Raw genomic sequence first — 18,137 nt, 5'->3', positions numbered from 1 at the left:
ACACTAAGTAAAAAATATTAAATATTTGATTTGTTTTTCTGCATGTCAGTGGACCAATAACCGACATATGAGAACCATAAACATGCAAATGTTAAATTATTGAATATAAATTCAAAATCTCAGTGTAAAATATTTTACGTCAAAGGGCTTCGGCTAACAAAAAATGTTTGAGAGTCTTTGTCACTTGTGACCATGGTCATGGGTTCGATTCGCAGGGAATGCATGATCTGATAAAACGTACAACTTCAATGCAGTGTAAATCGCTTTGGATAAAATCTATATGTGTGCATCTGTGTGTGGGTGTTGTACATATGCTCAGGAGTTTATTTGAGGCGATATGTTTGAGGAAACATCTGCTGTGGCCCAAACTTCTCGCTCCATCTCTCTCCCACAGCACTTCTTGAGCGTGTTTTCTGATTCATATTTAAAAGCTCAGCATCACGCTGTTTGCCGGCACGCCGTCCAAGCTAATATCAGAAATCAAATCTGAATGAATTCCCCATTCACACAGAGCGCAGCAGTCAAGCAGCCATCGAAACACGCTCCTGATGCTCTTTTACTGACTCCAGTTCAGTTTTAGCATTAATGCAGATGTACTGTCTCGTTTGTGTTTGAGCTAATCAGTGCTTTGCCTTGTTGTACATCAATATTCAAAGCGCTACTGAATAAACTAAATGCAGCTGTGTTTGAATGAGGTCAGCGGTTGGGCTTAGCTCTGAATGTTACTGTTTGTCTGAGTGAGATGCTAGTTTACAGTTTACTCACTCACTGCTTCATTCATGGGGATACAAACATATAAAATGATATTTATAAAGTTTGTCCCATCATTTCATATAAAGTACAGTAAAAAGGCAGCAATAAATGACTGATAATCAAACCCTTTGATGAATTTGATATCAGATGCTGTGCTGCATCAGACTGAATGTGGGTCGTTCCTATGTTAAGGCATATTTTCATATCCCAGTCATGTTTTATGTTATGTTAGAATATGCACGATGGATACTGAATTAGTAAAATGTCTGCAAGCACAGTATCTGTATATATTTTATATGTATTCCCAAGGAAACATGTATTAAAACATAAACACTGGTACTTTCCTGTAGCTCAAACAGTAAGAGCGTTGGCGCTAGCAACGCCAAGGTCATGGGTTCGACTATATATATATATATATATACATTTTAAATATTATTACAGGTAATAAGTAATAAAATAAGAACAAAAAATCTATTTATGAGCAATAGCACAAATAAATACAACAGAACAAACATACAAATGAAATAAATAGTTCTTTTCAGATTTTCATGTAGGTCTAAACTAGATTTTCAGATACAGAAATAGTAATCAAATGTAAAATATGTCTTCACTGTAAAAAAAAAAAAAAAAAAAAGTCTTCGCTGTAGAACTATTAACCTTATTACAGGTGTTTAATCAAGAGCAGTGAGCATTTTTTTGGTCTTTTGTTTGATTAACGTATAAGAACAGACAACAGCAGGAATATTAGGCTGCTGTCACTTTAAGAGCTGCACGGATCCAATACACCTTTACACATGCATCTTATCTCATGCATCACTGGCCCGATCGATATACACTACATTTCTAAAGGTAAGATCTTATGGATTTATGAATGAACCAAACTCGTTTCTAAATCTTCCCAGTCTGCTGACATTTGTTATGACACTCGCTTCAAACATTACAGTGCTCATGATAAGCTCTCGGTAACTCTACAATAAGTAAATCCACTTCACCAGCTAATTACCCTTCGACAGCGATGCCATAGAAATATACAGCGCTATCGTAAAAACAGAAGTTCAAAGACAAGATTCTAAAGACGGCAACGCGCTTGTTTCTCTGGCGTATACAATCTGTACAACATACAAGCTTGTGACTGCATGAGAGGAACACTGCTGCGTTTGATCTTCTCCCGTCCCCTGAGAACTGGTGACAAAGTGCTCTTGTGATCTATAAAATGTCCGATTTGATTGATTAAATGCCTTTAAATTGGGCACGAAGTTCATAAAAAGCCTTCAAACCCAAAGAAATTTGAATGTTTGTTCACCTGATTAATTGGCTGAAAGAAATTCAATCCCATTGCCTCCCTTATTGATTCCCCACGCTGAGATTTTCTTTCAATCCTCTGGTCGTCCATCTCTCCGTGCGCTCGACCTCCGTGACCTCCATTCCTCCCGTCACTCTGCTCTGTCCATTAGCGTTTTGCCATTATAATGTATATAACTGTAATTGATGCATTCAATTTAATCAGACACTTTAATGGATTCATGAATGAATTACACTGACATTCGTTCCAATATTAAATCACGTATTTACACCAAAAGCAATTGTGTTAATGTTGTGCAACTAGGAGAAAATAGTATTAGCAACGCCAAGTTTTTGCATTTTCTGAACCTAGCTGAGTTTAAATAGCTTTTAACTGGTGGCAAGACGTGCGATATTAGATGTCTTTTCTCTTTTTTGAGCGTCGCATGACACAGTCTGAGACCTTGTATTCAGTGATTTATAGCATGTAATTATGCCTGTTGTGAGCGCATTACATGCTTATTTAAAATGGTATTTTGGGACTGACTTGATTCCAGGAATCACTGAATGAAATTTAATTTATGGTTGCAGTTGTTACAACCAATGTTAAATTAGCTGACAGGATTATTATAGTCACTTGTAGATATTTGGACTTGTTCATGGCTCTTATCATGGAAAATAGTGTGTTTCTCTTTTTGAACAACTCAAAATTTAGAAATCAGTATGCAGAGGTTAGCCAATCACAATAGAGGTCATTTGCAAGTCTTAAAGGTACAGTAGCAAAAATGGCCTATTTAATTTTAACAACCACAGGGGTGGAAAATAGTCATGAAATACTAAATTATGATGTTTTTAGTGCTGGGATTATAAATGGACACCAGATTAGAAAATTAAATAGCAAAATTTTGCCTTGCCTCGGGCTATTGTAACCAGGATATGAGGATTTGATGCTGATGTGCCAAAATGAAGCAGATCTATCAGATGAAACACATTAGCATGCGTGTTGCCTCAGTTTTACTCGGTTTGATGAGAAAAAAATGGTTCAATGAGGTCTTGTTTTAATAAAAGACAAACATTAAATATTAACTTTCATCATGCAGCAATGTACCAAAATCACAGTGATGGACAGATCGGCCTCTGTGAGGAAAACATGAAGAGAGAGAGAGCCTAATGAAGATGGCAAATGGTCGCATCTGCCATTCTCATTATGGTTTCCTTAATGCGATCTGATCTCTTGTCTGTTCCCGGGTCATCTCGACACCCGTGTCTTTGATTTCGTGTAGAAATGGACACTGGGTATTTTAATTGTGCACTGGTTAGGCTACTTGAGGCATTGGCCTGTGATTCCTTATATCTGATTGAAAAATCTAGTATGCTTGAACAAAAGTCAAAAGATCTGAGATTTACACAACTTTACAATAAGGTTTCATTTGCTAACATTAGTTAACTACATTAGTTAACATGAACAATGCTTCTACAGTATCAATTCATCTTAATGATAATTTAATTTACAAATACATTTTTAAGTGCCCCTATTATGCTATTTTAAAGGTTCACAGTTTTGTTCTGGAGGTCTCCTACAATAGGTTTATATGCATCAAACGTCACATTAATTTCTTCATAATGTAACCTACATTGCACATCACCTAATTTCAGTCTGAAAACTGTTTGTTTGTTTGAAGATTCAGTCTCTCTAAACCCCTCCTTTCAGATGGTCCAGTCTGTTGTGATTGGTCTACTCTGCTCTGATTGGTCAGATGGCTCAGTCTGTTGTGATTGGTCTACTCATCTCTGATTGGTCAGATGGTCCAGTCTGTTGTGATTGGTCTACTCTGCTCTGATTGGTCAGATGGTCCAGTCTGTTGTGATTGGTCTACTCTTCTCTGATTGGTCAGATGGTCCAGTCAGTTGTGATTGGTCTACTCTGCTCTAATTGGTCAGATGGCCCAGTCTGTTGTGATTGGTCTACTCTGCTCTGATTGGTCAGATGGCCCAGTCTGTTGTGATTGGTCTACTCTGCTCTGATTGGTCAGATGGCTCAGTCTGTTGTGATTGGTCTACTCTGATCTGATTGGTCAGATGACCCAGTCTGTTGTGATTGGTCTACTCTGCTCTGATTGGTCAGATGGCTCAGTCTGTTGTGATTGGTCTACTCTGCTCTGATTGGTCAGATGGCTCAGTCTGTTGTGATTGGTCTACTCTGCTCTGATTGGTCAGATGGCCCAGTCTGTTGTGATTGGTCTACGCAAAATATATTCGAAAAAGCATAATGGGGCACTTTGAAATCAAAAGTTGTATCTGTTACCATTAGTTAATGCACTCTGAACTAACATGAACACATTTTAATAAGTAACATTAACAAAGGTTAATAAATGCTGTGATAAATTGCTCATTGTTACTTCATATAAGTCAATACATAAACTAATATTAACAAATGAGACCTAGTAGTAAAGTTTTACAGAGTTGTCAATATGCTTGTCTGATTGTAAATGTACAGTATAGTTTTTTTACTTCTGGTAGGGATATTTTTTGGAGACAAAAAAAAAGGGCATTATTGAAATACTGAAAAAAAAGGAGCTGATGTTTCGTGAAGCATATTGTGGCTATTTTTTTACAAAGCTTTGCATGTTTTTTGTGTGCCAGAAATAACACAAAATGGAAATATAGGGCTCAAAATGAGAGACTGCCTGAAAATGTTTTTTCCGTCTCTCGGTTGCTGTTAGTATTGACCGTAATCTCTGTTCCGCCTCAGAACCCTGAACTTTCAGCGCTATAAACTTCACAGAGAAATATCTCAACACAATTACACAGCACCCAATTGATTTATGGAGCAATAACGTGTGCATCTCTCTTCAGGTTTTCCCTTGAATTGAGAAAAAAAAAAAAAAAACATAATGAGTGACTTGAAAAGTGCTTTTCACTAGCATTGAGAAGTCTGATAAATATTAACCCTGTCATCCCTGACATATTTTTAGTCAGAATTTTTTTAATTTTTTTTTAGATAGAACAGTTTATTGAACCTTTAGACAAAATATTTGCATACATATTTATCATTCTTTTATGGCTCATTTAGTGTGATATAGTGAGAATATGGAGCTCATACTTGAGGAGGAAGAATATCAACATCTGCATCAAATTGCATATTTTTGCAATATTTATATGATGAAATTCTGATAGCTTTTAATGTAAATCAATGAGATCTTTATAACAGATAATATAAAACTTACTGTACATAAAATGCATATAAATATCAGTCGTCACTATATATCTGGCTGTAATATGTCTTAGTAAGATTTAAATGTTTAGTTTATGATCAAAGCTCTGTAGTTTCAAAACATATAATGTAATACAATGATATGATTGCGAGATTAACAAATCAACCTTCCTCAAAAACCTGAAGATCATATTTGATACTCATATCTGAACATGATTTTTCCAAAAAATGATTGATTGGATATTTAAGTAAACTTCAGTCCAGTAAGTGTTCATCTTGAAATATTATTAACAATATAAAAGTTACTCTTACATTTACTATCTAAAAATCAGTAAAGATTACACAGCAAAAAAAAAAAAAAAAAAAAAAAAACGTAAACCACGAGCAGAAGGAGGACGTTTTTTCAATTATACTAAAAGGTATTTTACTTGCTAAAAAAACTATCAATCAGACGGAAGGTGTGTAGATTGTGTTCAACAGGTTTTTCAGCAAAGCTTTGATCATGTTGATCATATAGAGGCCTAAGAAATGTGCGTATCAAATATGATACAGGAGGCTTTATGTTCTAAACACTTCAGCTGTAAAAAAGATTGAAAAATGATCTATATTAGATGACTTGTCTTGCCTTGGCTTTCTGTAGAGCTGAGCAATGACACAGATAAAGCTCTCAACTCTCCCATCTCGTGACCTCGGATCAGTGTCCTGGTCAGAGACGTCAATAACTGTGCAATTAGATGGAGGATTCACCTGCCAGTGCAAGACGGTGAAGATTCCCATCTCAGCCAGTGTCCTCTAACCCCGCGGGGCTGAAGACGAGCTGAGAGTGTGTGTGTATTAGTGTCGAGTCCCTGTGCAGAACCTCTGCCCTGCCACACACACACACACACACACACACACACACACACACACACACACACACACACACACACACACACACACACACACCCCATTAATGCTTAATGAAGCACCTTGTCTTGACTTTGATGTTCAGATGTATTAAATATGATCATGCTTTCTTCTTTCAATAATCATTGTATTGCATTGCATTATACGTTTTAAAACTACAGAGCTTTGATCATAAAACCTTAAATATCATCTTACTAAGATATGCTATTGGTAGATACAGAGTGACGACTGATATTTATATACATTTCATGTAAGTATTTGCTAAAGATCTCTTTGATTTACATTAAAAGCATCAGAATTTCATCTTATTTTTGGCCATATAATATCAGCATCTGCACTATATTTCATATTTTTTCTCAGTTTGGGTCTCTGAATAAAAGTGAGGTGTTTTTTTCCCCTCTTTGAGAATACGGAGAAAATCATTTTTTCATGCACTGGTCAATTTTGATATTTTGATCTATTTTGCTTGTATAACATGTCTTCTTTTAGATTAATCAAAAATACACATTTAAGTGTTTAATATATTGCATCTATAGATTTCAAACACAATACATAAAGTTTTTTTCTCCACTTCAGCAGCATTTTAGAAAACATGAACATGATACAAAGCAATAGAAAGTCTTAATGTCCTGTGATTAACCAACTTGAGAATTTATGGTGATATCTATTAGTAAATCATTTTTTAGTTAGTTGATTTTGCCCTTTTCACCATGGTGTCTTGTCTAAACCCTGAATAAAGGCATTCTTCAGTCGAACAGACGTCAGCATAATGTCTGTCGCAGTCGGGCCGGATGATTCATTCAAATGGAAGTCGAATCACTTCTGCGTGGTTTTAATAAAACACAAGCTTTTTCAGGGACATGCCATGATTGTTTTTAACTACTGTGCTTTATTTGTGCGATATGTTTTCATTTTATAACACTTGCTGCGTTTCTGTCTTTGCAGGGCATTATGGGAAAGAAAACTTCCGCAGTGGTCAAGACATGCACAACTACATCTCCTCTGGCTTCGTGACAATCGGCAGGAGTCACCTGAAAGGTAACCACACAGATCGTGATTTGATGAGCGACACCTTGTTAACAGAATAAGTTAAGCTTGAGCATCATTTGAGCTCAGGGTTGCATTTTGTATCAAATGCAGTGAAATTCCGACACTTTTTAAATGCCACTGTGTCTGTACCGCATCCTACTGACAACAGCGTTATTTTAATATTATTTATACACTACTAGAATATTTATATAGAATTAGCTTTTATTTGTATACACTGAAAAAAACAATAAGTCAAATTTACTTAATTTTTCTTTGGCAAGTTTTTGCACGAATATTTTTAAAGTAAATTTCACATATGGAATTAAGTAAACTCTGCTTAACTAAGTTAAGTGAAAGTAACAAAGAAAATAAGTAATTTTAACTTGGCTATTGAAAGGTTGAGTAATATCTATTTAATTAAAGTTTCCTTTGCAATACATTTCACTCAAACAATATAACATTGAATTAAACCACACTTTTAAAGTATATGCTTCGCTTGGAAACATCTAAGTAATTAGCACAATAGATATGTGTGAGACACCATATCTAGAGACCTCAATACTTGGTAGACAATACACAATGACGGTAACATTTGATGGATCGTTTTTGTGTTTGAATGTGTCATTTTGAGTAGAAAATTAACTCCAAATGTCACAAAATGGCAAGTTACTAATCCTAACAACAAAAGCAATGATAAAACAATGTAAATACAGTGAAAAATCAACCTAATTAATTATTCAAGGTCCAGTGCATGATGGGAACACCAGTATCAGAAAAGTTGAGTAATTTTACTTATTAGGGCCCGAGCACCGATGGTGAGAGGACCCTATTGTTTTTGCTCCGTTTATTCTTCTTCTTCTTCTTCTTCTTCTCCAAAGTGAATCGCTTTTTAGAGGGCCTAAACATGCTCGAAAAATCATGAAACTTTGCACACGCCTCAGAAGTGGTGAAAATTTACGTGTGATATGGTTTTCAGAATTGGGGGGGGGCAAATTCGGTAAATTATTGCCCCCACATTTTGCCCCGGCTCCTGGTTTCACGTACAGGTATGAAATTTGGTACATGCATGTAATGACCCAATACCTACAGAAAAGTCTCTTGGAGCATAGCCCTAAACACAACAGGAAGTGAGCTATTTTGAACTTCCTCCTAGATTTTGGACATTTTCCGTAATTTCCTGATGTTGTACTTTAACATACTCCTCCTACAGTTTTGATCTGATCCTCTTCAAATTTGGTGAGTGTAATCTTAAGGCATTTCCTAAAGGCGCCGGGTGGCGGTGGCAGGGGTGCGAGGGCCCTTTTCATCGCTGCTTGCAGCTTTAATTTTTTATTGATATTTAACATTGATATTTACGCTTTCAATTCTACACGCTTGAATTGAGTACTAATATAGAATTTAATTCGTTTTTTTTATTCTTGCCTAAACTAACTTTTTCATGTAAATTACATAGTGTTTTTCTGTAGCATTTACTTCACCACAAAATTATTTTTTATCGTTTTAGTCTGTTTTAAAAAAAGAAAATGTGCTTTTGTTGCTTCTATTTTTTACAGCATTCCTATTTAGCTATATTTTTTATTTTATTTTATTTTATTTTATTTTATTTTATTTTATTTTATTTTATTTTATTTTATTTTATTTTATTTTGTTTTATTTTGTTTTATTTTATTTATTTTTATTATTTGTTTATTTTATTTCAGTTTTAGTAATTTTAGTACTTCAACCAGTGGTATTTTATATCGTTGAGATACCATCATAGTTTTTATTTTCATATTTTCCATTTTCATTTCAATTTTATTTATTTTTTTGTAATTTTGTGGTGTATTCTTGACATTTTACCTAGTTTTTTCTCCCTTTTTTATGTCTATATTGTTTTCATGAATTTGTATTAAATTCTTAGTTTTAGATCAATTAAAATAATAAGCTGAAATAAAAGAAGTTTAGTTTTTATATTTTATATTTTCAGTTAATGTTTATTGTATAAATGTACCTAGTTGCTAAGGATCATTTAATTTTTTCATTTTATTTTTTTTATTTGTGGTTTTAAGGTTTATTTTATTTCAACCTATTTAGCCTTTTATTTCAGCTTTATTTGAAGTATCAAATACATTTTATAAATACAAGTAAATACAAGTTTTATAATCTATTTACATTAACGACACTTTCAATGCCATTTAAAAAACAATAGTTAATGCTTAAATACATGTTAAAACTATTCATATTAATATTACTGATCTTCCAATCTTTCAATTACTCAACTCAATTGACAAAAAAAAAAAAAAAAAAAAAAAAAGTACAAGGCCAAATAAAAGCCCCCGAACGTCTAGTTGTTTTTCATTTGTGTAGTGCATGTCCTAAGGGGAGATTGAGCTGTTGACAGTGTAATAATGACGTTTCCTGAAACTAATGAACAGATGAGGAACCTTGTGGGAAAGAAAAGTTCTGCCAAGCGTCTGCGCTCCTCATTGTCTCTCCTGAGTGAATCACCGCGGCCCACATAATCACGCGATTGTTAAACAACATAATCGACCGGCTTACACACACACACAACCAGTAACATTTACATTCATAGCCGTCTGAGGAACATCCGTGACATCATCGTTCTCACCTATGACATCACACATCACACGGAATGATTGCCGTTATTATTTTGACACAAAAATTAGCACCTTGGTTTCCTTGGCGAGTGAAGAATGTCAGTTGGTTGAATCATCTTTTGATTGAGCTGATTGTGCGTCACTATAGGCAGATTTTTCGGCGTGTGATTCAGACGTGACTGTAAAAGAGGATAAAGTTAATACCCCTACACTTCCTCAAGGTGAAAGAGTTTAATAAGTTGCTTAAGTATTTTTTTTTTTTTTTGCTTATTCAACTTCTATCAGAAGCCCCTGCGGTTCATGCAAATTGGCCTTAATCTTCACCCTGTTTAATTCCACCTGATTGAATTTGTTTCTAGATTCTCTCCGGAGGCGAAGGAGCGAAGCTGCCCGCTCGTTCTGCTCCTCAAACTCACGACTCGTTTCAGCTCGGCCTGATAGAGGCAACATCAAATCTGACTTTCAGCCTCTTTACTTACTTAACGCACCGTATTGTGAAGGATTCATCTGTGGACGTTAATTGTGCACACGTTTGGCTTTCATTTAAATATGTGACCACCTCGGGACCACAAGACCAGTCATAAGTCGCACGGGTATATTTGTGGCAATAGCCAACAATACATTGTATGTACATAATTATCGATTTTTCTTTTATGCCAAAAATCATTAGGATATTAAGTAAAGATCATGTTCCATGAAGATATTTTGTAAATATCCAACCGTAAATATATAAAACATTTATTTTTGTGAGTGAATGCTGCACAATCTCGAACATAAATGGACTTTAAAGGCAATTTAAACAGTCTTTTAGCAGTGTTATTTTATTTGTATGCTTTGTAGTAATTCATAATATTTTGAATTTGATTTTATTTTAATACTTTTGGTTTGCATTTTAATCATAGTTTCAGTAATTGCGTTACTTTATTGGTTTTTATTTTAAAAAAAAAACTGTTTATCTTTATTTTTTATTTAAGTTTTAGTAATTTATTTTATATGTACTTGAAACTGCTTTACTTTTTAGATGGATATTTTTTTAATATATGTTATCTGGTCACCAAATATCTATTTATTTTCATTTTGCATTACAAAAGTAAATGGGTATATAAATATCTTTATCACTACATCTTGTTGATGAAAGTATTATTTTAGTATGATTTATACACGATTATATTATTAATATTTAGAATTAGCTTTTATTTTTTACTTTTTTTTTTTTTACATTTTCATATGCATTTGTCACTAATATTTTTTGTTTAGTTGTCACTTTTTTCTAGCTAATATTTATATTTAACTTAAATTTTTATTTTAGTTTTAGTAATTTTTGTACTGAAGCTTAAACTAAGTTAGCTGCCAATAAATATTTCTCATTTTCGCTTAAATTTAGGTTATAGATTTTTATTTATTTAATTTTTTTATCTAATATTAATTTTTACTAACACTTTACAATAAGATTCCATTGGCTTGCATTAGTTATAGCATAACTAACAATGAGCAAAACATTTGTTACAGTTTTTATTAATCTTTGTTAATGTTAGTTAATAAAAATACAGTCATTCTTTGTTTGTTCATGTTAGTTCATTAAATGATATTAACAGATACAACTTTTGATATTAATGATGTAGTAGTAAATGTCGACATTAACATTAACAATGATTAATAAATACTTCAGAAATATTTTTCATTGTTAGTTCATGTTAAACAAACAATTTTAAACAAGTTAAAATGAAATGAAACCTCAATGTAAAGTGTTATTTAGTGTTTATTTCAGTTTGAGGGTACAGTACATTTACACCATGTACTATGGAAAATAATGTTGTCAAAACGATCCTCGTTCACACGGATCTGCGAGACGATTAAAAACGCTGCATTCTGCTGTCAGGCCAGTAGATGGCGATGCCACTTTGTAACGAAACACACTGCGCCTATAGACTGAACACGCAACATGCATGCGCATGACATCACCGTTATCACAAAATCGCATTTTTGTAAAATAAAAAAAAACGGTATCATTTTCAAAAAGTTTTCAACAAGTTTTTTATTGTAAACAGACCCTTAGTTTTACAACATTTTACATCAACTTAAACTTATTTCAGTTAGTTGCCATAGGAACATTTCTAATTTTCATTTAAGTTTTAGTTTCAAGGTTTAGATATTTTTTAATTATTGATATTAAAGCTTTATTTCAAGTAACAACAATGTTGTTGTTTTTAGTTTTAGTGTTTACAATAACAACTCTGGTCGATGTCAATTAAGCACATTTTTCGATGCTTGAAAGTGTTTATATTGATATTAAGGAGCATTTCATGTTTACAGAGCGTGAAGTCCAAGTGTTTGTGCGTGAAATATGTTGATGTGTGTGTGTGTGTGTGTGTTTGTGTTTCTGCAGCGCAGCACTCTGTTGACGATCTCGGGCAGTCGTGGCAGGGCGAGCTGGATGTTCCTCTGTCCTACAGTATGTATCGTGCTTCATTCATGCACTTAAAACACAACACACGCGTTCCTCACGGATGAGCTTTGTGTCCTGAGTCCTGACTGATGTTGGGATGTTCTGCAATCTGTCGGAAGCCACACTTATGAAACAACTGTGCGCTAAATGCCCCTCTTGAGAAGAGGAAAACTTATAGCAAAAATTTCCTAATATCGTGCACCATTATGCAAGTTAATTGTATTAGAAACATTGAATATTAAGTAATTTTAGTGTATCTTTACAAATCCAAGTGTAGAATGTCTTATGCTGTATTCTTTTTTTTTTCGGGATTCAAGTTCAAAAGAGCAGCATTGATTTAAATTTGAAATATTTTGTGATATTATAAATACTGTCACTTTTGATCAATTGAATGCATCCTTTATGAAAATATTTTTAAAAATCTTTCTGACCACAATCTTTTGAAGGGTATTAGAATTTTAAGCGTTTTCCCGCTAGTTTTTAGACCATTAATATTTTTAGTGGCTAAATATTTATGCTAGTTTTAGTCATTTTTACCATGCACTAACAAGATTGTTTTGCTCGATTTTAAGAGATTTTTGCTATATTTAAGATTTTTTTGCAGTGGTCAGTCTAGAAGACGGAATGATATGTTCTGTCGAATGTCAGTTCGAGGAAAGATCTGAATCTTGCTCAACTGAATGTTGGGTTGTGTGTTTTTGCGTCTGTATGTGAGGGTGTTTTGACATATACAGAATGTGACATATATGTATAGTTTCATAGTTTAATGTAGGTGTTTGTTGGGTAAACGGCATTTATGTGCAGCGGTTCTGCTTTAATTTGCTCCCTTGTGCTTCACGTAAATTAACTTTTTGATTAATTTCACCTCCCGTACCAGGAGCAAGTTTAGTGTTGGTTCATTTCTAGCCTTTTTCCCAGTACAGTATCTCTAGGTTATTAATGACTGTTGTTGCGGATTTCTCCTCGCTGTTACCATGGTGATCCTTTTAACCACTGTGCCATATAATTCAACAAAAACGTTTGGCTCTAAACCAGCTTAAATCCCTCTTTGTTTAAACCCTGGGATTATTCAGCTGACCTGCAATAATTACAGCTTTAATTATACTGTGAACTCTCAACAAACATAATTAGTGCTGTTTGCACTAGCAAGCATTGCTGTTACTATTGCTCATATTCAGAGTTAGTGATTTAACAAACCCAGAAGTATCGTTTGTGCTGCAAACTGTTGTTGGGGGAACTGAATGCAATTTTGTTTTTACACAATGCTCTCATGTAGTTTATGCATACATGCATTCATGCACCCCTGTTCATGTAGTATCATTTTTTTTTTTCATCAATGTTTTAGGTTGGTTTTTGTTTATATTTTTACATTTTCTGTTTTCAATTTTGTTTTGTTTAGTTTTTGCCATTATAATTATTATAATTATTTTATCTTTTTTTCTGACCAATCAGAGCAGAGTAGACCAATCACAGCAGACTGGGCCGTTTGACCAATCAGAGCAGAGTAGGTTCTCAGAAAGTATGGGTTTAGAGAGACTGAATTCTTTATCGAACTGTTTCAGCCATTGTAAGAAAAGAGCTGATGCTGCAATGTATATTATGAGAAAATCAAAAGTGTTTTTTGACCTTGGATGCATGTAAACTTATTGTAGGAGACCTAAAGAAATTTCAAAAGTTATTATCATAATTCATTTTAGTTTGTTTCAGATCAAATGTATTTTATTTCAAGTGACTGGTTTTGGTTGTAGTTAACTATAGTAGCCCTGGCATGCATGTGTTCATGTGCAGGTCAAAGAAATCCCATTGGTCCTATCAGAGCTAATAGACTGTGTTACAGCTGCTGTGTTGTGTTTTAATTTCTCTGGTAGAAGTTTTTATGCCCGTCCGCAAGGACCCGGTGTGTAATCGCAGCAGATTTCCAGCCGCGCCGTGAGCAGAAAGGTAATACCTCTGGCAGTGTTTCAGCTCTGATGCCATCAGCAACTGAAGTCTCACACCTGTTTAGACGTCCAAACAGAGTCTGGCGTTTTGGAGACCAGTGCCAAGGATCGGTCAGATCCACTTAGACAGAAACAGCTGCCAGTCATGATGAACAGCAGACAGATCCGCCAATGTGACTGACAGGGTTTGTGTAAAGTAGTATAACCTTGCCTAACCGTGTAATACCGCTCACATCAATCATCTGTTGTGAAGACAACACGTCTTAACAATTTACACATCAAACGCATGCCGTTAATCTCAATGAACACCCTTAAACTCTTAACCCTAAACACTTCCAAAAACATAACAGAAAGCTTTTCCCAGAGCCCTGTTTAAGAGATTTCATTCATGGTCTTCCTTGCCTACATGATGTGATGCATAAACTCAAAAGACTTCTACTGTGCTAAATTCGTAGCTTTTACAGCTTGGTTTCAAAACAGCGTCTTGTTGCACTGAGTACATCAAGCACTTTAAGGTGTCAAATTAGCTTTTATCCCAAAATAATATTAGACCACAAGAGCTGGCGCTACTGTTATTGACTAATATTGATTGATTTCAGCCGACGCCACACTTGCGAAGACCTCAGATGACGCCAACTTTGGATCGAATATGAAACTGTCAAATATTGTAATCGTTATGAGCATTATGTTGTAGTTGCTGCCTGACATATTCATTGTGTCTGTTTAACTGAATACATGACGTTAACTAACCAATCACAACAGACTGTACCATCTGACCAATCAGTGTAGAGTAGACCAATCACAACAGACTGGGCCGTTTGACCAATCAGAGCAGAGTAGACCAATCACAACAGACTGGGCCGTCTGACCAATCAGAGCAGAGTAGACCAATCACAACAGACTGTACCATCTGGCCAATCAGTGTAGAGTAGACCAATCACAACAGACTGAGCCATCTGACCAATCAGAGCAGAGTAGACCAATCACAACAGACTGAGCCATCTGACCAATCAGAGCAGAGTTGACCAATCACAACAGACTGAGCCATCTGACCAATCAGAGCAGAGTAGACCAATCCCACCAGACTGAGCCATCTGTTAAATCCACATGTACCAGATGTGGGCCGGATCTGGGCCGATACTATGTTGCTGTCTGGGATCTTTCGTTAAAAGTAAGATGAATTCAAATAAACGTGAACTGAATTTTCATACATCAGACTTGCAGTAGATGCTGTATAGAGTGTGAGACTCAAGGTAAGCCCTTGACCAGAGAGACACTTCCACCTGTCTGTCACTTCATCATCGGGGTGATTTACGGGCCGGGTGGGGCAGACGGCGGGCTTCTGGAGATTTATTTGACAGCATTGCCGAGGAGACGTCGGGCGATAATGACCTGGGCCAATCCGAGCCATCCGTCTAAATGACACGGCGGAGAGATCAAGAAGCTCTCTGTCAGACAGAGCGTCTGTTTATCATGTCTGCTGATTTACTCGCCCGCAGCCCGAGAGCTTTTGTGTGGTCTTTCTGACGGTTGCGGTGTTGTTCGCCACATCAAATTTTTTTAACAGGAAATATGTCACCAGGTACCAACGGCGGTCCGGCTTCCTGAGTGATTGATTAGTTTTATTGATTAGTTTGGATGTTTTTAAACACCTCAAAAATATCAAGAATTTCCCTCTTTGGGTGCAGGAAAACAAGTACAAATATCTAAACATTTATAAATCAAGTTTACTTGTTATCTCACATGTTATGTTATTTGTTATGAAATTTGGCACACGGATAGAGGACAGTCTGAAATGTCACTATAGCAAATTTGGAGTCTCAATCCTCTAGCGCCACCTAACTGTCCAAATTTGCACTCATGTTTATGCTAGTAACTTTTGAACTGTAAGGGATCTTTTTCCCTTCGATTCGATTTCCCTATATGACGTCATTTTCTGTCATGAATTTTTTTTCTGCCACTTTTAAAGTCCCCATGAAATCAAAATTGACCCTATTTACTTTGTTAGCGCATATTACTAGTCTTGTGGTGAATAATTAATCCGTGCAAGAAAATATTTAAAAAAAATTTTTTTTACCATGTAATCTTTAATCAAAATCTGAAAATGCCCCTCCCCTCTGCATTGGAGGACCTTCTCTGATGACGTAGGTTTGAGGAATTGGTTTGGGCAACGCTTAACCACTCCTCTCAAACCGTTAGTCTGCTATGAGCGAGAGATGGAGAGGAGGAGCGCTAGAGTAAAACCCTGCCCTCTGTTCAATATTCCTTTTCACTGGGAAATACGTCATAACACTGGAGAAAAGTCGTTTGCAACTTCCGGTTCACGGGGACTTTAATTTCCTGCTAAACCTACTTTTTCAAACTCTTCCTATAGCCCATTGCTCCAATTTTCCCGTAAATTGAACCAGATCATCTTCCTTGGGTCATGTCGAGAACATAGATATCAATTTTGCCATAGTCGGATGAATTTCCTGTCTGCCATTTATTTTTCTTTAAAAACCTACTTTTTCGAAACTCTCTTAGACTGTTTGTCCAATTTTCACTAAATTTGAGTCAGAGCATCTTCAGACTGTGTTGACAAAAAGGCCAGTGCATTTAGTGGCTAAATATTTATGCTAGTTTCACTAGTTTACTGACCCCAAACGTAGTAATGGTAGTGTATATTATATTTGCACATTGCATATGTGTGGAAAAGAAAAATACTTAAAATCAATGTGAGAAATATTGTCCTTGAAAAGGAAGAGAGAATGAAACCAACTGTGAGCTTTGTGTTGACATTCACGCAAGACCGATTTCTAATATCCAGCTCATTTGTGAAACAGTGACATGCTGAATAATAAACATCAGAATTATTCAAGTGATTCTGCATTGTTTATATTTGACTTTAGAATAAGAATTGACTTTTTCAAACATGTGCCAAACTGGGTCTTAAAGGTATCGTTCACCCAAAAATGAACATTCAGTCATAATTTCATCGTTCCAAACCAAAACTTACTTTCTGTTGTGGGACACAAAATGCATGTAATTTTTTTTTTCTTCTTTTTTCTGAGAGGCAGATTGCAGTGTGAAAATCACCTAGGAATTCCTTTGACCATTGTATAATTGGCATAATATGGAACTGGAGAGGAACTCGGCTCTGCTTTTCTCGGTCAGCTGCTTTAACGGTTTGCTTTATTAGTACCAGGTCAGAAGGTTGAGATTGAAATGGTCATATTGGATAACTTGCTCTGGACACTTGAAGTGGCTCCTCATGGTAGATGACCTGTTTAATGACAGCAGAGGGAGCTCAGTCTGAAAATATGTCCGAAGGAGAGCAGGTTTCTCTGCCCTGTGTCCTCATTACTGCTCCGTGCCTTTGGGATCGTGCAGAGCGCAGATAAAGCACCCCTGCAGGACCTAGTTCAAATGCAAAGGGTTTTCTTATGGTGTGCAAATTATTTCAGCAGTATGTCTCTTTACTGTCTTCCTTTTCTTGTCCTTTGCTCTTTCTTTTTTCTCAGTGAATCTGTATGCTTACTGCCCATTCATACCAATTATGATAACTATAAGATTACTATATTAGCGAACCAACCACCAACATCATATCATATTGTTCTGTTTGTTTTAAGTAAGCGCTGTGGTTATGTCGTCTGCCGCTTTAAATGTTCCAACTCTTAAAGCAGGATGGATTCTGATTGGCTGTCATATGGGGGACCCATATGCAATGCAGCGCCAGGCGCGACGTAAGTGTTCTTTGCTAGTATCAGCCCGACGCAGTTATCATTTTCACGTATCACTTTGTTAAATAGCAAATGGATTTGTGAAAATTTGTGCGCTCATGGGCTGCTGGTCTGAAAACGAGGTGTGTTCAGGTGCATTGTTAGCATGTTGCTATTTTGAGGCAACTGAAATAGACTGTGCCATTGGCTTTAGACCAGGTTTTTGTTAGTCAATGGTGCAGTCTATTTCAGTTGCCTCAAAATAGCAACATG

The 18,137-nt window shown here is 35.6% G+C and overlaps 1 protein-coding gene across 2 annotated transcripts in view; it reads left to right on the top strand.

Annotated features, from left to right (window-relative positions):
• The window catches only part of LOC307157350 (shisa family member 6), a 91,667-nt gene that overhangs the window by 22,058 nt on the left and 51,472 nt on the right, over window positions 1-18,137 (top strand). For both annotated transcript variants that reach the window (XM_079869238.1, XM_079869237.1), the window contains exons 4-5: window positions 7,100-7,192; window positions 12,167-12,232. In XM_079869238.1, the coding sequence (XP_079725364.1) occupies window positions 7,100-7,192; window positions 12,167-12,232 (159 nt within the window). The remainder of the gene's footprint in view (window positions 1-7,099; window positions 7,193-12,166; window positions 12,233-18,137) is intronic.

Source organism: Squalius cephalus (assembly GCF_949319135.1).
Source record: "Squalius cephalus genome assembly, chromosome: 1".
Taxonomy (NCBI): Eukaryota; Metazoa; Chordata; class Actinopteri; order Cypriniformes; family Leuciscidae; genus Squalius; species Squalius cephalus.
This window is presented reverse-complemented; position numbering and strand designations above follow the sequence as displayed.